The sequence below is a fragment of the Aquarana catesbeiana genome, linkage group LG01 (assembly GCF_042186555.1).
Source record: "Aquarana catesbeiana isolate 2022-GZ linkage group LG01, ASM4218655v1, whole genome shotgun sequence".
NCBI classification, from domain to species: domain Eukaryota; kingdom Metazoa; phylum Chordata; class Amphibia; order Anura; family Ranidae; genus Aquarana; species Aquarana catesbeiana.
Window position 1 is genome coordinate 720808918 of NC_133324.1, and position 21411 is coordinate 720830328.

At 47.2% G+C, this 21411-nt stretch overlaps 1 protein-coding gene across 1 annotated transcript in view; it reads left to right on the forward strand.

The window, feature by feature from the left end:
* Positions 1 to 426: 426 nt before the first annotated feature.
* ELMOD2 (ELMO domain containing 2) overlaps positions 427 to 21411 on the forward strand; it is a 44741-nt gene continuing 23756 nt past the window's right edge. The window contains exons 1-4 of the mRNA XM_073604128.1: positions 427 to 580; positions 2219 to 2364; positions 16290 to 16318; positions 19702 to 19799. Of these exons, the coding sequence (XP_073460229.1) occupies positions 2220 to 2364; positions 16290 to 16318; positions 19702 to 19799 (272 nt within the window). The 5' untranslated portion in view covers positions 427 to 580; position 2219. The remainder of the gene's footprint in view (positions 581 to 2218; positions 2365 to 16289; positions 16319 to 19701; positions 19800 to 21411) is intronic.

A 21411-nucleotide genomic window follows, 5' to 3' on the forward strand; every position in this document is an offset into this window, starting at 1 on the left:
ATATATTATATATATAATTTTTTTTTTATTTACTTACTTTTATTTTTTATTGGACACGCATACTAATATGCACATTTTATTTTTGCATAAACACATACTTTTAAGTTAAACACAATTTTTAGTCACAACTCAGACAGGCTCTGTGACAGTAATTATTATTATTATTATTATTTTTTTTTTTTTTTGTGCAGACAATATATTTCTCTCAGATGCTACTGTTGTTTTAGGAATTTCAATTTTCAAATTCCATTGCACAGTTTGTGGTTAAGCCCATGATTCCTAACAACTGTTTTTATCTCTATGGAGACGACCCATTAGTCGCTTTCTTCTGAGGTAAAAAATACTAGAGCACGAGTCTTTACAGCACAAAATGTCTCCAGTCAGTTGTTGTAGGTTGCAGGGCGGAGGCCATGTTTGGTGTGATCAGTGAACGCGTCCGACCATTGACTTCAACAAAATGGCTCCTGTAATTGGTAGACATCGCTTTAGTAGACCTGTGACGTGGACTGACAGGCTCTGTTCAGCAGGCTATGTGTGTATTGATAATCGTTAGGGGTCGGAATTGATAGCACAGGACAAGGTGAGGATGGGGGATCGGGCTTCTGATGGTGCATACGTGCTGATTATACGGCCATGCAGAAACCTGTGTGTGTATGTGTGTCCTTCCTCAATAACGTGCCTGGCATGTTGATGAGATATATCACATTGCTCTGTTATTAGAATCAATAATCACCTGTCTGTTTTCAATAAGTGCTCTGTCATCTTTATAAGGGCTGCAGCAGTGCTTCCACATTCCGGGTTTATTACTAATTATTTATCTTTTTAATCATTTTAGCTTAGTATCATGAGTTGCTGGTTACAAATCTGCTTGAGTATTGGGTGTACAGCTTTATCCAGCAACTCCTATTATTCATGCAGTGTTCCAGAAGTTCTGTGAATGATGTCATGGTGTGGATCAGGGGTCTCCAAACTACAGCCTGCGACTTTGCGGGCAAATATGGCCAGAGGGGACTCTGATGGGAACTCCAGTGTAAGGGAGGGGGACTCTGAATGGGGGCTCCAGTGTAAGGGAGGGGAACTCTGATGGGGGCTCCAGTGTAAGGGAGGGGGACTCTGATGGGGGCTCCAGTGTAAGGGAGGGGGACTCTGAATGGGGGCTCCAGTGTAAGGGAGGGGGACTCTGAATGGGGGCTCCAGTGTAAGGGAGGGGGACTCTGATGGGGGGCTCGCGTGTAAGAGAGGGGGACTCTGATGGGGGGCACCCGTGTAAGGGAGGGGGACTCTGATGGGGGGCACCCGTGTAAGGGAGGGGGACTCTGATGGGGGGCTCCCCTGTAAGGGAGGGGGACTCTGGGTGGGCTCCCCTGTAAGGGAGGGGGACTCTGATGGGGGGGCTCCCAAGTAAGGGAGGGGGACTCTGATGGGGGGGCTCCCAAGTAAGGGAGGGGGACTCTGATGGGGGGGCTCCCAAGTAAGGGAGGGGGACTCTGATGGGGGGGCTCCCAAGTAAGGGAGGGGGACTCTGATGGGGGGCTCCCGTGTAAGGGAGGGGGACTCTGATGGGGGGCTCCCGTGTAAGGGAGGGGGACTCTGATGGGGGGCTCCCCTGTAAGGGAGGGGGACTCTGATGGGGGGGCTCCCAAGTAAGGGAGGGGGACTCTGATGGGGGGGCTCCCAAGTAAGGGAGGGGGACTCTGATGGGGGGGCTCCCGTGTAAGGGAGGGGGACTCTGATGGGGGGCTCCCGTGTAAGGGAGGGGGACTCTGATGGGGGGCTCCCGTGTAAGGGAGGGGGACTCTGATGGGGGGCTCCCGTGTAAGGGAGGGGGACTCTGATGGGGGGCTCCCGTGTAAGGGAGGGGGACTCTGATGGGGGCCCCCTTCTAAGAGAGGGAGACTCTGATGGGGGGCTCTTGTGTAAGGGAAGGTCTTCTTTAAAATTAATAAACCCAAGAACAAAAATGTAATATATTACAGCTTATGGGCCTTAGGTTTGCTGGCTGCATTAGTATTCTTTTTTTCAAACCAAGCACTTTTTCAGCAAGTACAGAAAATACCTTTATATATTTATCTTGCCAGGAATGCTATGTCCTTGACACCTCCTGTGAGCTGCACTGAAGAATATCTCCCTTATGATTGGTTAATTTTTATATAATATATAATTTTTAAACAAAAATGTAAGATTATGATTATGTTTGATTATTTCACTCTTTTTTTAGGATGCTTCTGTACTTCTGGCAGTATCTCTACAGCAACTACTTCAGATTTTGGTTCAAATGGTTTCTAAGACAAATTCATGGCAAATGTGAGTTGCAGCGGATTTGTGATGGATCCAAGGATGGAGCTTTTAGAACTCACAGGATAGGTAATAAGTTTAATCTGCTTATATTTTATCTTCCCTGGCTCCTCCCTTCCACTTCATCAACATTTCAATAAAAAAAAACCTTTCTGCTTTCATCGCATACAGTACCTTATTTTAGATGCAGCATGTCCTGGGTCTCTGTGCTTCTCTGTACAATTCAGGCAGATCATGGCTAGTGGGAGGGGTCCACTGGGTGCTGCACATAGCTTCCTTAAAACACTTCAACACCCTACCTCAGTACTCCCCATAAGAGCCCTCAGACCTGATGCAAACAGTTGCATCTTGGGAGGAATCTTGCAAATATCATGATGTGTGGAGTGCGTGTTCATAGGCAGACTGTATTTGCATGCAGATCATCTGAGGTAATGGCCACATGCAATTCTGAGCCTCACTGAAATCCAGTGATTGAATAGGGAGGGCTAGGAACAGTCACGCTTGGGAGGAAAGTGTTAGATGATGCTGGGCATCCTCCAGCCAGGAAATCAGGCAAACTCTTATTTGACTTGCTGCAGCTCCCAATGCATGCTATGAGAAGCTCACAGTGTGCAAGGGAAATCAGCGTAAACAATATCAGTACAGGAACCTGTACAACTGTGAAAGACTGAAGATGAGGCTGTAGTTTCAGCTTTAAGCATCGAACAATAAAATTATTGCCATCCATTAGAAAAGATAAACGGGTATGGAGAATTATCTGGTAGATTAGGCCGAATATACAGATACATGCACATACAATACCTAGGTGAATGCTGAATAGATATAATTGATATAACTCATAACACCCAATCAGAATTGCTTTTATTAAGGGATCCTTCACACCAACTGTGTTGCTCTGTATAAGGCAGAGGTCTCCAAACTTTCTAAACAAAGGACCAGTTTTCTGTCCTTCAAACTTTCGGAGGGCCAGATTGTGACCAGCGGGCGTAGAAAATGTCCTTGTGTTAGCGGGAGTAAAGAGTGTCCCCTCTTTGGTATTAGGGGGAGGAATAGTGATCCATCATTGGCGTCAGTGGGAGGAATAGTATCCCATTGTTGTCAGTGGGTGGAGTGGTGCCCCATCATTGGGTGTCAGTGGGAGGAGTGATGCCCCATCCTTGGTTGTCAGTGGGAGGAGTGTTGCCCCGTCGTTGGGTGTCAGCAGGAGGGATAGTGCTCCGTCCTTGGTGTCAGCGGGAGGAATAGCGGCCCGTCCTTGGTGTCAGCACGGCAGTGGCGATTGTCGGCTGAAAATCTCAGATCGGTTCCGAGGAAAGTCCTTATGAGTCGAGTCTTGAGCGAAGTCTTTCATGACCCATTGGCCTTAAGGGATTGCCCAGGCCCAGTTTTGAGGGCAGGGTTAAGACTTATTAATTTGGACAGAGTACCCCCTAAATTCAGGGATCTGGCCTGGTTGTGCTTCCATGGGAGGCTCTATGTTAGGGGCAATTTGAAATTCCGCAGTGGGGTGGATCGTAGCTGTCCTCGGGAGGAGTGTGCAGGTGAGGAGGAGACTATGGACCATTTTCTGCTTCATTGCCCCTTTAACATAGAGGTGTACAAACAGGTGGGGCGGGCCCTCGGTGTCCCTTTCCTCTCCAGGCTGGGTTATGCTGAGTGGGTGTACGGAGCATTCAATACTGGTGGTGGTTTTTGTTTAGATACACTTTTTCTAGTTAGCCTAATAGTCCGTTATTTCACTTGGAACGCACGGTGTCAGGTCAGCATTCGGCATAAAATCCTTCCTGTTCAGGTGGTGGTGTATGACATTCTGCATGAGGTGGAGAAGATTCGGGTACTTGAGAGAGACAAGCGGAGTCAGGGGGCTTGGTTGAAGGCGTGGAGGGGTTTCAAGCCTCCCTGACTGCCAGGAGTCTCTTTCCCGGGTGTGGCTGTCTGTCTCTTATCACCCTAGATTATTATTTTTTTGGGGATTAATTTTTGATAAATGTCTGCGTACATAGGTGATGGGTTGTGCCTTTTAGGCCCTCTCTGCTGCTTTATGTAAATAATTTTGGTAGTGGATTATGTATATATTGTATATATTCTGAACATGGATGTGTATTCCTTGGATTTCTGTTGAAGTTTTGTACTATGGTTTTGTTTTTTACTTTTGTATAAAATTGGTTGCTTGATTCTTTTTAATAAAAGATCAATAGCGCCCCATCCTTGGTGTCAGCGGGAGGAATAGCGCCCCGTCCTTGGTGTCAGCGGGAGGAATAGCGCCCCGTCCTTGGTGTCAGCGGGAGGAATAGCGCCCCGTCCTTGGTGTCAGCGGGAGGAATAGCGCCCCGTCCTTGGTGTCAGCGGGAGGAATAGCGGCCCGTCCTTGGTGTCAGCGGGAGGAATAGCGCCCCGTCCTTGGTGTCAGCGGGAGGAATAGCGCCCCGTCCTTGGTGTCAGCGGGAGGAATAGCGCCCCGTCCTTGGTGTCAGCGGGAGGAATAGCGCCCCGTCCTTGGTGTCAGCGGGAGGAATAGCGCCCCGTCCTTGGTGTCAGCGGGAGGAATAGCGCCCCGTCCTTGGTGTCAGCGGGAGGAATAGCGCCCCGTCCTTGGTGTCAGCGGGAGGAATAGCGCCCCGTCCTTGGTGTCAGCGGGAGGAATAGCGCCCCGTCCTTGGTGTCAGCGGGAGGAATAGCGCCCCGTCCTTGGTGTCAGCGGGAGGAATAGCGCCCCGTCCTTGGTGTCAGCGGGAGGAATAGCGCCCCGTCCTTGGTGTCAGCGGGAGGAATAGCGCCCCGTCCTTGGTGTCAGCGGGAGGAATAGCGCCCCGTCCTTGGTGTCAGCGGGAGGAATAGCGCCCCGTCCTTGGTGTCAGCGGGAGGAATAGCGCCCCGTCCTTGGTGTCAGCGGGAGGAATAGCGCCCCGTCCTTGGTGTCAGCGGGAGGAATAGCGCCCCGTCCTTGGTGTCAGCGGGAGGAATAGCGCCCCGTCCTTGGTGTCAGCGGGAGGAATAGCGCCCCGTCCTTGGTGTCAGCGGGAGGAATAGCGCCCCGTCCTTGGTGTCAGCGGGAGGAATAGCGCCCCGTCCTTGGTGTCAGCGGGAGGAATAGCGCCCCGTCCTTGTCAGCGGGAGGAATAGCGGCAGTCCTTGTCAGCGGGAGGAATAGCGGCAGTCCTTGTCAGCGGGAGGAATAGCGGCCCGTCCTTGTCAGCGGGAGGAATAGCGGCCCGTCCTTGTCAGCGGGAGGAATAGCGGCCCGTCCTTGTCAGCAGGTGGAATAGCGGCCCGTCCTTGGTGTCAGCGGGAGGAATAGCGGCCCGTCCTTGGTGTCAGCGGGAGGAATAGCGGCCCGTCCTTGGTGTCAGCGGGAGGAATAGCGGCCCGTCCTTGGTGTCAGCGGGAGGAATAGCGGCCCGTCCTTGGTGTCAGCGGGAGGAATAGCGGCCCGTCCTTGGTGTCAGCGGGAGGAATAATGCCCCATTGTCAGTAGCAGGAGCTGTGCCCTCCTAGGCAGTGGGGGAATAATGACTCAATGGGCTGCAGTTTGCAGACCACTGGTACAAGGCATCCCTGGTGGTGTTTAGGGGTGGCATGATGTGTTGTTTCAATGTTTACATGCTATATTTTTATGTAGCGCACACCACCGCACATGTATGGTGTAAACAGGACACAAAAAAAAAATTGTTTTCTGAGTCCCCTGCAGCATCGTAAAATATTTTATTGATATCCACGTATTTGGAAAAAAAAATCATTAAAATCAAAGCATGATCACATACAGTATAATGTCAAATGACTAGGCCTCATCCAGGGAGGTATGTTGCACTCCCAGCATGCAAAATAATATGTTGATGTAAATAATAGTATAGTAATCGTTACATTTATGGTCAATATTCAAGCATGACATCTAAGAGATATTCATTGGGAGTGGAAGTAGCCCTTGTCCCAACGTGTTTCCCGGAATAGATTTCCTCTTCTTCGGGAGGCTGGATAACATATATATACAGTATAATCTAAATTAAAACGGAGAACTTACCTGTTAAAAAAAAAAACAGAGAACATATTTCAGAATGTACATAACATCAATCCATTATCCTTACTATAACACAGCCCTCAAAAATTCCACTCGCCTGCTCGCATTTTGCGAGTGGATTTTGAGGGCTGGCGAGGAAGGACTGCCGGGGGAGGGGTTGGGGGCAAGCACCGCCGGCAGGCGGGTTGTATGGGAGTCCCCTCCACGAGCGCTGGGAGAAGGAAGAGAGGAGAGCAGGGGTGGGGCAGGGTAGGGGCGTGTTTAGGGGCGGGGCAGGGTAGGGGTTGGGTGGGCAACTGGTGGCAAGTAACCCTTGAGGCCTGGCTAGTAGCTCAGGACTTGAAATTTTGAGCCCTGCCATAACATACTAAGGACCATTGCATGCATGTTAGATATGATCATGCAAAAGATCACATGTATAGAATGCATACATGTATTATATTGAACATGCTGGAGTGTTAGAAGTCACTGTCATCACACTGTTTACCATAGGAGCGCCAAGGCCATACAGGTGGAAGGAGGACGACACAGTAGGGGGGCCAGGGCTAGTAAGTAGATTATACCATCTAGAAGTGAAAATAATACACAAAGTATAACGTCCAGGAAACACATTGAGACAAGGGCTTGTCCCACCCCCAGTTAATATGTCTTAGATGTCATTCTTGAGTATTGACCATATACAGTATGTGGTGATTACTATACTATTATTTACATCAACATATTATTTTGCATGCTGGCAGTGCGACATACCCCCTGGATGAGGCATAGCCCATTGACATTATATGTGAGCGTGCTTTGATTTTAATTGGGAAAAAAAGCAGTTTTAACAAACAAACATCAATAACAGAGGTTCGTTGGTTACCTCTCTGTGTTAACCTGACTTTACCTTTCTCAAGTCGTCTTCCAGGACGGCACCCTGAGAGATGACTGGTCCACCTGACAGGAAACACAATCAATCAAGAGGTTAAAGGCCCCCGCCCCTCCCGATGCGCCTCAGTTTTTGATTGCATTTCCCCACAGCAAAACCGTTTGTTATTTTTCTTATGACCAGAAGCCTGGAGCCGGACCAAATGCCTGGAAAGCCGCTGGGTCCGGCCGGATGTTTCCATCCTTCCTGGGGTGTCCCCCTATTCTTTCCTCAGGGGGGCAGCAGAAATTGGAAGAGCCCCCCTGAGTGCTCAAGGACCCTCGGTACAGTGGTGTACCCAGAACTTCAGGGGCCAATCTTCCTGTCTCCCCTCCTTACCTGTGCGGTGGCCGTGCAGATGAAGGAGTTTGGTTTTCCTTCTAAAGGTTTTCTCTTGCGCAGGGGGATTAGGTCCTATACAGCGGTGTCTGCAGGACTGTGGTCACCCGTCCACGCATCCGCCCGTCTGACCGGCCGAGCATCCAGCCGTTCGCTGGGATTGCGCAGTGTCTCCCTTTGCTGAGTGCAGCTCAGTGCCCTGGGAGCGCTCGGCGCCATTTTCCTGAGGATCAGGGAGGAGTGACATAACTTCCTCTGGAGACTGCAGAAGGAAGTGACCTCAGTAGAGGCTTCAGGTGTGCCGAGCCGTTTCTGGTCTTCGGCAAGATGGCGGCGGTAGTGCGATGCAGCCACACAGAAGGATATAAAAGCCACAGGGAACAGGCGTCCACGTCTTCTCTGCGTTCCTGTGTGTCAAGGTTCCCTCTGAAGCAGCCTGGAACATGAAAAGGAGAGACCTGCAGGGTCTGCAGCCATGGAAGAGACCACAGGGGGTGAGTCTGACCGGCCTCCAGAGGTTTAGATGGGGGAGGGTACCCCAACTCTTCTCCTCCGAGTCTCACAGTGTTATGCCTGTGTGTTTTTTTTTTTTCAGGGGACGATGCTATTGCCCGTGAGGTTGCCAGCCATCCCGTGAAATCCTCCACCCGCTCTAAGAGATGTGGGAACTGTAATGATAGGTTACCCCCAGATCATCCAAAGCCCTTCTGCTTTAAGTGCATACAGAAGTTGACAGGGAAGGAGATATCTCAGATTATAAAGGAGTTCCTCACTGTACAGACTTAGATGCTGTCCACTTTAAAGGCTTTTCAATCTACCCTTAAGCCTAGGGATTCAGAGGCTCATTCTAGTAAGGATGCCTCCTCCCAGGAGGGCTCCGCCTCCTCTAGGGGGTCTAGATACTGAGCGGATGCTCCGAAGTATCCACTCCCTCAGGATTCAGAGAAAGAGTGCGAGTCTGAAACCCTTAATCAGGGATTTTCGGATGAAGGGGTGGTGGACAGCCAAGAGGAGGATGGGAGGGAGGACTCCAAGTCTAGCAGGCATATATTTTCAGCTGACGACATGGATGATCTTCTGAGAGCTATTTACGCTTCAGAAGACATTCAGGAGCCTGCTGCACAGGTTTCTGCTCAGGATTAAATGTATAGAGGCTTAATTAAACCTCAGGCCAGGGTTCTTCCAGTGCATTCCGCCCTCAAAGAGGTCATCTTAAGGGAATGGAAAGAACCAGAAAAAAGGCTCCTGAAATATAAAACATGGAAGCGTAGATGCCCCTTTACTGAGGAGAATGAGAAACATTTTTTCAAAACTCCTAGGCTATACGCCGCCTTAGCACAGGTTTCTAAGCAGTCCGGTAATTTAAAGGATCAAATGGATCGGAGGGCTGAAACCATTTTACGCAGAGCCTGGGAGGCTAACGCTGCGGCTATGAGCCCCGCGTTAGCCTCAGCTTGCATCGCAAAGAATGCGGACATGTGGGTCTGTAAGCTGATGGACCACGTATCCCGAACCTCCAAATCTAAAAAGGTCTTGGACTCTCTGGAGGTCATAGGGAATGCTGTCGCATACTTAGCGGATGCTGCGGTTGAGACAGTACGTACAACCGCCAAATCAGGTGCTTTACTAAACTCAGCCAGGCGAGCCCTGTGGGTTAAGACTTGGGATGGGGATAGCTCATCTAAAACCCATCTATGTGGGCTCCCTTTTGAAGGGACTCTACTTTGTGGTACTGGCCTAGATCAGGCCCTGGCCAAATCTACAGAAAAAGGGAAAAAATTTCCTACCAAACCTAGGAGGGAGAGGAAGAGATTTTTTCGCGGCCCCCAGGCAAAGAACCGCTTCTCTGAGAAAAAGGTCTCCCCTAATAGACGTTGGGGCGCTGGAAAAGACAAGCAAAAGTCAGGCATTCTCTTTTCCAGCCAGAAGTCAGGTGACAAGACCCCTTAATGACTTTCCGGTAGGGGGAAGACTTTCCCACTTTGCCTCTCAGTGGGAAAGGGTCACTCAGAGCCCCCATGTTCTTCAAATTATAAGAGAGGGTTACAGATTAGAATTTATCTCCCCTCCACCCCCCAAGTTTCTCTTGACTTACCTTCCCAGGGATCCCTGCAAAGCGGCAGGAATCCTTCAGAACATAAAAGAGCTGGCCAGTCAGGAGGTCATAATACCTGTCCCAGTGGGCCAGCAGGGTCAGGAGTTTTATTCCCACATTTTTGTGGTACCAAAACCCTCAGGAAGGTATCGTCTTATAAATCTAAGGAACCTCAATGTTTTTCTTCGATACAAGAAGTTCCGCATGGAGAGTGTTTATTCTCTCAGGAGACACCTCCTCAAAGACGTGTTCATGGTGACCTTAGATTTAAAGGACGCCTACCTTCATGTCCCTATATTTCAGGACCATCAGATCTTCCTGAGATTCGCGATTTCCTCTCCAGAGGGAGTGCAGCACTGGCAGTTTACGGCCCTCCCCTTTGGACTGGCGTCCAGTCCAAGAGTCTTCATGAAGGTTATGGCAGAGGTGGTGGCTTTCCTGCACCTCCAGGGAGTGGCATTGATTCCCTACTTAGACGACATTTTGATTTACAATCTGAGTCGGGATCAACTACTTCTGGATATATCCAGAGTAATGGAGACTTTAGAAGCCCTGGTATGGATCATCAGCAGGGAAAAGTCCTCGCTGACTCCTGCCCAGACAAAGTTGTATCTAGGTTTCCTGGTGGACTCCTCAGAACAAAAGTTAGTTCTACCTCAGGGCAAGGTAGAGGGCCTCATATCAGCAGTCACGTCGCTGTTACAGGCAAGGACCATCTCCTACAGAGGTATCATGAGAGTACTGGGTCTGATGACGGCATCTATCCCAGCAGTTCCGCGGGCACAGCTACATTCCAGGACCCTCCAGTACTTCCTCCTATCCTCTTGGGACAGGAAAAGAGACTCTCTGGTCATAGAGATTGCCATTCCGGTCGAAGTAAAAGACTCTCTTCACTGGTGGCTTCTTCCTCAGAGACTTCAGGGGGTCTCCTTTGGAGCCAACTTCAGCCTCTCAGGATAACTATGGAAGCAAGTTCCTGGTGGAGGGGGGCCCACCTGGAGGATCTAATAGCTCAGGGGTCGTGGGATCCAAAGCAAAGAAGGGCTTCCTCCAACTTTCGGGAGCTTTTGGCCATAGGGGAAGCGCTAAAGGCTTTTGAGGGAAGAATCAGGGGCCAGGTGGTGCAGGTCTTATCAGACAATGCCACGGCAGTAGCATTTCTGAATCGTCAGGGAGGTACCAGATCCACAACACTCCTATCCCTATCAGCGGAGATCCTGTCCTGGGTGGAGAGTCTGATTCTTTCCATCTCCGCAATCCACATAAAGGGAACGTTGAATGTAGAGGCAGACTACCTCAGTCGGCAGACAATTCTGCAGGGGGAGTGGGAACTGAATCCAGAGGTCTTTTCTCCAAGCGTCTTCCAGGACAGCCCATGAGGCCTTGGGCTCCTCCTACCAGGACAGGAAACACGTCACCCCTACCAGAAAAAAGGGCGGTCCTCTAGGCCCATGTCAGTTATTTGCTCCGGACGGGGGTAACATGTTCCTGGAACCTGCTCCCATAGGCCTTATGAGCAGGGGCTTTGTATGGCTATTTTTTGGGGCATATCACTTACCTCTTCCTCTGCCAGAAGCAGCACACCGCTGGAGAGGTTGGCTGTGCTGCTGTTCCCTGTCCTCAGTGCCTGGAGAGGGCCAGGACCAGTGTGAGGTCGGGCCCCCTAGCGCAGTGCATTGCACTATAGCTCAGCTGAGCATCGGTTGTCCTTCCCTGCCTACAGCGTGGCTGATCTGAGCAGGGAATGGAGGAAGCCGCAGCGCTCGAGGGGGCGGAGCTATTGCACTCCAAGCTGGCCCACAGGAAGTGCATGGAGAGGGTTACTTCCGGGGCATATGATGTCGTCATCATCAGGCGCCGGAGACGCAGTTCCAGTCTCCATAAATGGCACGAACAGAGAACGCTGGCTGCTGGTGTTTCTTGGTGTAAAGCAGCCAGACTGTGGACGACCAAGAGGGGCAGAATGGATCCTCCTGCAGTACCTGCACAGGCAACGGATGCGGTTCCCAACACCAGCACCTCACAAGTAAGCCTGGGATGTTCTGTCACCACCTTGCTATCCCTGTGAGTGTCCCCCCCCCCCCCTCCCCCCCTCTGTAGTAGTGGGTGTAAGGGGACACATTTCCTCCCTCCTGCATGTGGTGTTACGGAGCGATTGGGTGGCTTTAATTACATTGTGGGTCATTTATTTTGTCTTGCAGACCAAGACTCAGGACAAGGCCCAAGCGCAGCCACTTAAAAGGAAATGTAGACAGCAGGCCGAAAAAGCATTGGACTGGGCACAAAGGCAGAGGCAAAGGGGGAGTGCTGTTTAACCCTCCTCAACAGCCCGCTAAGCCACAATGACTTGTGTTCCCCAGTGAGGGAGATTGAGGGCCTTCATCCCACAGTGGGCAGCAGTCACTCCGAGCCCCTTCATCCCGGACCTAGTGACCAACAGGTACAGGCTGGAGTTTGTTCACCAACAACCAGAACATTTGTTGGTCACATTTCCTCCACAAGATCAGGAGAAAGCGAGGGCTCTGGGTCTCCAGATTGGAGACTTATTAGATCAAAAAGTCCTGATTCCTGTTCCTCAGTCGGAGCAGGGCAAGGGATTCTATACCCATGTATTTGTGGTCAGAAAGCCGGCAGGAAAGTTTCGACTTATCCTGAATCTCCGGACTTTAAACAAGTCCATCAGATACAAACATTTCTGGATGGAGACGGTTATACTATCAAAAACCTACTATACCCAAACTGCTTGCAGTCCAAAGAGCCCTGCAGTCTTTTCAGATGGAGATCATAGGTCACAACCTCCAAATTCTGTCGGACAATATCGCAACAGTCGCGTATATCAACAAGCAGGGAGGCACGAGAAGCCGGAGGCTTCAGTCCATTGCCCAGGAGATCCTTTCATGGGCAGAGGGGAATCTAGCTTCTATTTCTGCTGTACACCTGAAGGGGACAAACAATTGCCTGGCAGATTATCTCAGCCGTCACAAGATAGACCGAGACAACTGGTCCCTTCATCCCGAAGTCTTTGCAGACCTCACCAAGAGATGGGGTTATCCCTTAGCGGATTTGTTCGCAAACCGAAACAACCGCAAGACGGAGATATTCTTTTCCATGAACCCGGCAGACCAAGCCTTGGGGATCGATGCTCTGGCAAACCCATGGCCTCCAGGCCTATGTTATGCCTTCCCGCCAATCAGACTGATTCCAGAAGTCCTCCAGAAGTTTCTGCTGGAAGAGACGGATCTGATTCTAATTGCCCCATTTTGTCCCAAGAGGCCATGGTTTTCCCTGCTACAGTCTCTGGTTTCAGAGCCTCGACGGAGTCTTCCGAAAAGGGAAGACTTATTATTGCAGGGTCCAGTATCACACCCTCAGGTGGTTTCCTTTAAATTTGACGGCCTGGTATCTGAAGAAAAGATACTGAGCGCCCAAGGGTTCTCTGACAAGAGTCAAGACTCTTGTTAATTGCAGGAAGCCAGTTACTAGAGCCATATATTCCAAAGTTTGGAAAAGGTTTAACGCATGGTTATCTGAAAATGAAAGATTAACTCATGATATTCCGTCTATTTTGGAATTTTTCCAAGAGGGTGTCGACAAAGGTCTTTTTGTTAGTACCTTAAAGGTACAGGCGGCAGCTATTAGTGTGTTCCTCCAGTCTTCTCTCCTGGAAAATCCCACTATAGCCAGATTTTTCAAATCTATCTCTAGGGCCAGACCAGTAGTGGTGAGAAGCTGTCCAACTTGGGATCTGTCCCCTCAGTACTTCAAACTCTGGTAGAATTTCCGTTTCAGCCTCTGGGAAGTATGTCAGTTAAGTTACTTACATTAAAGACTGTGTTCCTTATAGCTGTTACCTCAGCTCGTAGGGTAAGTGAGTTGCAGGCCCTATCAGTAAGGGAGCCCTTCCTCACGATTTTTGAGGATCGAGTTGTTTTACGACTTGATCCAGGTTTTTTGCCCAAGGTGGCAAGTACATTCCACCGATCTCAGGACATTGTATTGCCAACCTTTTGTAGTTTGCCACAGGGCGACTTAGAAAATTTAGTTTTCTAGATTTAAGTAGGATTCTCTTAGTCTATCTTGAGGTCACTAAGACCTTTAGGAAAACTGATGCCTTATTTGTCCTCTTTTCTGGAGTTCACAAGGGGAATAGTGCATCTAAAGCCACTTTGGCTAGATGGATAAAGCAAGCCATCTTGGAAGCTTACAAAATTAGGGAGGTTCCTACACCTTTTGTTACTGCGCACTCAACTAGAGCCTTGTCTACGTCTTGGGCTGAGAGGGCTGGTGCCTCACTGGAACAAATTTTCAGGGCTGCCACTTGGTCCAGTTACTCGACCTTCATTAAACATTATCGCCTGGATCTCCTATCAGCTCAGGAGCAGGCGTTTGGTCGTAAGGTCCTTCAGGCAGTTGTCCCTCCCTAGACTGGTAAGTTCTGGCTCATCGTCTCATGGGCTGTCCTGGAAGACGCTTGGAGAAAAGCTGAGTTAGACTTACCGGTAACTCCTTTTCTGAGAGTCTTCCAGGACAGCCGGATTCCCACCCGGTATTGTCTGAAGTTATGTGTATTATGCATATGTTTTGCAGGGTCCTACGGTTCTTGAGAAGACTGACATGGGCCTGGAGGACCGCCCTTTTATCTGGTGGGGGTGACGTGTTTCCTGTCCTGGTAGGAGGAGCCCAAGGTCTCATGGGCTGTCCTGGAAGACTCTCAGAAAAGGATTTACCGGTAAGTCTAACTCAGCTTTTCCCTGGTAAGTCGGCAGTTCGGCGTTCCAGAAATAGATCTCTTTGCCCGCAGAAAAAGCAGAAGGGTAAGGAGATTCTTTTCCCTTGTCCGAGAGAGGGGCTCAGAGGGGATAGACGCTTTGGCACAAGTCTGGGACTTCCGTCTGGCCTATGCCTTTCCCCCTTTGGGGTTAATTCCGAGGGTTCTGCAAAAATTGTTCCTCTCGGAAAGCAAATTGATTCTGATAGCGCCCTGGTGGCCCAAGAGAGCTTGGTTTCCAACCCTGCAGGGTTGGTCCATAGCCCCAGCTCTTCACCTCCCTGTCCGGTGCGACCTTCTTCAGGGTCCAGTCTGCCATCCAGACCCCAGCTTCTTCAAGCTGACGGCCTGGCTCTTGAAAGGCAGAACCTGCGGGAGAAGGGCCTATCGGACAGAGTAGTGGATACACTACTCCTTAGTAAAAAGCCGGTCACAAGACGTATTTACGCCAAGACCTGGGGGATTTTCTCTCGCTGGTGTCAGGTGAAAGGGACTTCACAGAAAGAGATCCCCGCTTTTTTAGAAGTTCTCCAGGATGGAGCAGATCTGGGTTTCGCAACCAAGACCCTTAGGGCACAGGTCTCAGCCTTGTCCTGTTTTCTGGAGAAACGCTTGGCATTACACCCCCTGATCAAGAGGTTTCTCTCGGTCAGAGAGAGGCTGTCCCCTGTTCAGGTGTCTAGGTGTCCTCCTTGGGACCTTACCTTAGTACTAGATGGGTTAACAAGGGCCCCGTTTGAACCAATAGATCAGATCCCCCTTAGGATCCTGACCTTTAAGTTGGCCTTTTTACTGGCAATCACCTCAGCTAGGAGAGTAGGTGACATCCAGGCCTTTTCTATTAAAGAACCATTTTTCAGTTTATTTGAGGACAGGGTTATACTTAGACAGGACCCCCTGTACCTCCCTAAGGTAGCATCATAGTTCCATAGGACTCAAGAAGTAGTGCTACCTTCCTTTTGTAGTAACCCCAAGAATGAAGGGGAAGTTTCTTTTTATTGTCTGGACGTCAGACACTGTTTATTATCCTACTTAGAAAAAGTTAAGGAATTTAGAAATTCCAGTCATCTTTTAGTTAATTTTTCTGGCCAAAAGAAGGGCCAACAGGCATCCAAGGCTTCTATAGCTAGATGGATTAAACATACCATTTCTTTAGCCTATGAGCAGTCCGGTAGGGCAGCTCCTAGAAACCTTAAAGCGCATTCCACGCGATCTCTGGCAACCTCCTGGGCGGAAAGGGCCGGAGCTTCGGTGGAGCAGATATGTAGAGCCGCTACATGGTCAAGCCAGACATGTTCCTGAGGCATTACAGAGTGGAGTTACTATCCCCTCAGGACCTGGCATTTGGCAGGAAGGTCCTGCAAGCGGTGGTCCCGCCCTAAAGGTAGGCCTGAGCTACTTGCTCTTCTGTCAGGGTGCCGTCCTGGAAGACGACTTGAGAAAATAACCAGTTACACTTACCGGTAACGGTGTTTCTGGGAAGTCTTCCATGATGGCAGGCCTACTTCCCACCCGTTCTATTTAGATATAATGCAATGTTTAGAGTGTGGTGGTGTTTGTTTTTCACTCTCGTGCACTGGTGTGGTTCAATACTTTGTCACAACTGAGGAGCATCGGGAGGGGCGGGGGCCTTTAACCTCTTGATTGATTTTGTTTCCTGTCAGGTGGACCAGTCATCTCTCAGGGTGCCGTCCTGGAAGACTTCCCATGCACACCGTTACCGGTAAGTGTAACTGGTTATTTTTGTACAACATGATCTGTTTACATCTTATGAACTGTCTTAATGTCCAATGGATGTAAATCCTTTTCTGCTTTTGATAATAAACTCTTGTAAAATAAAAAATATAATAGGCTTCTCTTTATTTTTTAGAATACTCTTTGGAGCATTCAAAAAACAAGGTAAGGTTTCTAGTACAGCTCCCAGTTTACGTTGAAGTGTATATAAAACCTAACAATGGACTTCTGTTATTTTGCTATTTTTTTTTTTTGCTCTGTTATACCAATAAAAGTGTTTTGACCCATGAATAAATGCTTAAGGGTCCCCGCTCAAGCTGTCAAGGTCCGATGAGTTGGATGCCGCGGGCTAATGAGGGTGCAGGCTAAAGAAAGGTACATCCAGACTCCAAGCATACTGCAAAAATAGGAAAAGCTAGCCCAGCCACCCGCCGCACATCTCACATGGCCTGAGTGTTTAGCAGGTAAAAGCAGCCTCGGCTCGATTCATCCAGACCACAGCTTCGGGGCTCAATCATGTTTCGCCCCGAGGGCGGGGTCAAACATGTTGATGCCACATGAAGTGATGCCAGTTTAACCAGTCTACACCTGGAAACGTGAGTCCATTTAGACTATCAAGCCGATGAGGTGTATGGAAATTGATCACATGGGTGGGATCCCTTACCTCCAACAAGTTCCATAGCTTGTTAGAGCAGCAAAGCAGGAACACTCCTGCAATACATGCATCTGTAGGAGCAATCAGTCATCATACTCAGTCTTACAGACATTTTCATCATCCTAAACCATTGACAATATGTGCAATGAATTGTGCTGAACTCTCCTAATTGATTAATGGAAAGTACCGTATATATCTACATCAGAATCTCCAATATTATTGGGAGCATCTTCGTGTTCATCCATGAATTGATCTCTTCCTTTCTTCTTACAACTTTTGCAGTTGGATGTCCCTATGAACCTTGGGAATTTTTTATATATATTTTTTCTTTTTCTGGTTGCCTTAGCATATGAGCCTCCAATGAACTTAGCCTGTAATGCCCATCCTCTTTATCTGAACCCCACGCATGCTGCTAATTTACAATTTTGTTATATCTGATGGCTCATTTGAGCGCTTGACATGGTGGCCACTTATGATATGAGGATCATATTTAATTGGTGGTAATTAATTCAGGCATTCAAGCCCGGACTCCGTTTGTCTTTTGTTGTAGAGTAACACCGTTGTTATTTTTAAGTGATGGGTGGAGGTTTAAAATTGGAATTTTGTAGTACTGTCTTTTTAACTTTTTCAAGTCCTAATAAAGTTTGCTATAAACATTTTTTTTGAGATTATCATTTGGGGTCACAGTTAATACCTACTGTCCGTTCAGGTTCTACCCCCCCCCCCCCCCCAATCCTTCTTGTATAGTGGGAAATTTGTCCATCCCCGCTGTTTAGTAAAGATGGAGGAATCTGTCAGGTGTTGTGTTTTTCTTTTTTTTTTCCCTTTTATATGGCCAGCTTCAGATCACTCTGACAGAGCATCTCCATGCAAGAAGTTCCCCAGCCTACATACACATTGTATTTATAGTAAATATACAATGGGGAAAATAATTAAATAATTATTTGGTCCCCTGCAGATTTTGTAAGTTTGCCCACGTACAAAGAAATGAAGGGTCTTTCTTCAGCAGTAAACCCAGCCACTGATCACAACCACCTCCACCCAGAGGACTAATAAACACTGTATATTATGTTACTGTGGGGGCTACAGGTCCTAGCATCATCTGTATGTACTGTATCTTATACTGTGAAAGTTTTTGAAGGTCAATTAGAACCATAAGAGTTTAAGTGCGAGCATTTTCTGTATATGTTAGGTTGCAGGAACATGACCTGCATACATCGTATGTTATGCAATCAAGGTCTCCAACTCCCAGTGTAGCCTGTATACACTGTGTATTATGTGACTGGTAGATATGATTTGTGCATTCCTGTACATATATATCGCCCAGGACATGCAGTTCTTTTTTTTTTTTTTTTTTGCATTTAGCCCTGCTACGGGAAAGCAGCGGGTTTACTTTTTTTGGCCCCTTAACAGAGCGGACGCAGGAGCTTGATTTGGCTGCTCAGTATGTGCTGGTACTGAGCACCCAAGTGTTTGTGTGCGAGGGTCATCTGAAGGAATAAAGTTTTGTTCTTCCTTTTTTTTTTTTCCTCCCTTTTTTTTTTTTTTTCTTTTTTTCTCATTGGGGCCAGTGCCTCCTTTACTTGCTCAGCAGATGCACTTCTGCTGAGGGTTAAGAGAACACGACACTCCACTTTCCTGATGAGCACCCAGTCGGTGCTCGTCACACTGCAAGGTCTCTCCCCTCCCTGCTAGTCCCCGGTTGCGGTGCTGGAGAGAGGCATGAAGGTGAGTAGGAGATGAACAGCGCAATGTTAAAAACATTAAAAGTTTAAGTCACCCTAAAGCCCCTTTTATTTTGAAAAGGCTCAGACATTTTTAAAAGCACCTCTACCTAATTAAAAAGAAAAAAACATCAACCCTTCTTATATTTTCCATCCTGGCAAAGCCATTTAAAGGGACCTACATCCTTTAAACATCACTAGTGATAAAACTCTCGTTCAGTAGTATTATAACTGAATGAGATGGTTGTCTCATTTTTTAGTTGAAATTATAAAATAAAAGCCATAAATGATGTAAAAATGTTACCGTTATTTAAATACAGCTTTTGTTAAAATTATTTTTATTTTTTTATCAGGACAAATAGATTGTCATAAGGGACAAGTAGATTGGGACCCCCAATTTAGTTCCTTAGACAAATGTTTTTTTTTTTTTTTTTAATGTCCACACCCCTGCATGTATTATGTGAATGGTAAGCTACAGGTGCCAGTATATCGATTGTTTTAAATCCTTGTCGGTAAACAACTACAAATCTAAGGCCCCATTTACATCTAACGTTTTTCAGCTCGTATAACGCTCATCTCTAAAGTGCCAAACGCCCAACAAGCAAAATCCCATTTATTTCAATGCCCCCTGTTCCCATATGAGTGTTTTGCCTGAAGCAAAATGTCTGAAGCTAAAAAAAGTACATGAGCTTCTTTTTGGCAGATTACAAGCTTCTTTGGCCCCATAGACTTCAATACAAACGCCTGACTTGAGCAGAAAAACTTGTAAAACGCTCAAATAGCAGCTCTTCACCCCTAATTTCCTCTTGTAAAAAGCTTTAAAAAAGTCAGAAAAATGCCTGAAAGCGATACGCTCAGGTGTAAAGCAGATTTATTTACCCTGATTTTGTTCATACTTGAATGGGACATTGCTCCTGCATCAGAGGAGGTAAGTATGGACCTGACAGGGCCAGGAGGAGAGATGGGGGGGGGGGGGGTGGTATTGAATATGTAAATGTATTGAGGCTGGGGTGATTTTGTAACAAAGATTAACTTGTCCTTTAATATGTTCTCTAACTAGGTTTTATCAAGTTATGCCTGTAGTTTAGATATGCTTGTAATAATATTTTTCTGCTATTTTACAAAACTTAGATATTCTTATTGTTCATTATTATTTGTGAATGTTACAGGTACTGCGATGTGCAATAAATATCAAGGAAGATGAAGTTGACAAACATGTAGCTGATATAATAAAAGCAAAGAAGATCAATGTGGAAAAAGATAAAAGGTTTGTGTTTTACCTGGTATGAACCCTGTGTCAGCCCAGTTACGTTGGAGAAGTGTTCGGCACCTGTTCATTCATTGCTCATAAGTAAACTTTATTTCTCTTTCCCGGATCTGAGAGCAGTATTCTACAATTATCTACATTTTATATTTGGATACTATGTACTCATCTAAGCAATTTGAGTGCATGGGTCATTAGCAGCCTCCTTTTTCAGGTTATGTCACAGTTCCTATACGTCAGGTTTTGTTTTTGTGTGTGTGTGTGTTTTTTTTATTTATAAAAAAATATGAAAACCATAAAGCTCCTTGCTTGCTAAGGTTTATGTGAATTGCAGGTTGCTTGAGCATTAATTTTCTCAAACGATACCAAGCATTTGTACAAGTACTTGTGCAAATGCTCTGATGATTGACCTTATACCTGGCAGGAGGCCAGTACACCCGGCGTCCTCAGTGTAGCAGGGGGGCTGGGCAGCCTCATAGATGATCGGTGTGGAGGTGGGGGCAGTTAGAAGCACCGATCTCTCTGTATAGCTTTTCTGACAGCCGCTTCTCCTCCTCTCCCTCCTGCGGCTGTCAGGGAGATCGGTGCTTGTAATTGCCCCCACCGCCGCATGATCATCCCCGATTGTCCCCTGTGTCCTCCCCGGCTCCCCGCTCATCTTGGATCCGTGAGGAAGGGGCCGGTAAATCTGTCATTTACCGGCTCCTTCGTTTTCTGAATTCACAGATTCAGTGATCACTGACTCTGTCCATTCATAACTGAGCATTGTAAACTGTGTCTCAAAGGGGAGATGTCAGGGGTCTGTTTAGACCCCTAATGTCTCACCAAAGCCCCCCCCCTCAAAACAGGGTTGATAAAAAAAATAAATAAAACAGGAAAAATTGTAATAAATGTTTAAACGTAAAATTGTAAAAATAATTTAAAAAATAAAATTAATTAAAAAAACACTGACACCGTCCACTCCCCCCACCAGAAAAAAGAAAGCATTGTAAAAAAAATGACAAAAAAAAATGTAAATTGTAAAAAATAATAAAAAAAAGTATTGTAAAAATTAAAATTGTAAAAAAAAATTAAATAAAAATAAACTACTGACACAGTCCACGCCTCATCAGTGCCCATCAGTGCCACCTATCAGTGCCCATCAGTGCTGCATATTAGTGCCACTGTCACATGACATTAAAAAAAAAATAATCGGTATCGGCAAGTACTTGAAAAAAGTAAAGGCACTTGTACTCGGTCTAAAAAGTTGTATATAATTAGGGGTGCATCCCTAATTAAATCTGAACTCCATCTTGCGTTCTGTATCATTTAAAGTCTTCAGCATTTTATATACAGTACAACTAGTATAAGTAGCTGAATGTCTTAATATCAGTCTCCTGCCATCAATGGCACAACATGGTTGGCACTATAAGCCAGTAAAAGCTGTGTTGTATACAGTGAAGGAATTACATTAATATGATGCCCCTTCATTCACCAGTAAAAGACTGGCGCAGGTCTTTGACCAGACAATAATGCTCAAAGTGATTGTAAACGATCACCTTATAAAACAACCAATTCAGTTTAAATAGAAATGAAAGGCAAAACATTTTTGTATAGATATAAAAATATATTTATA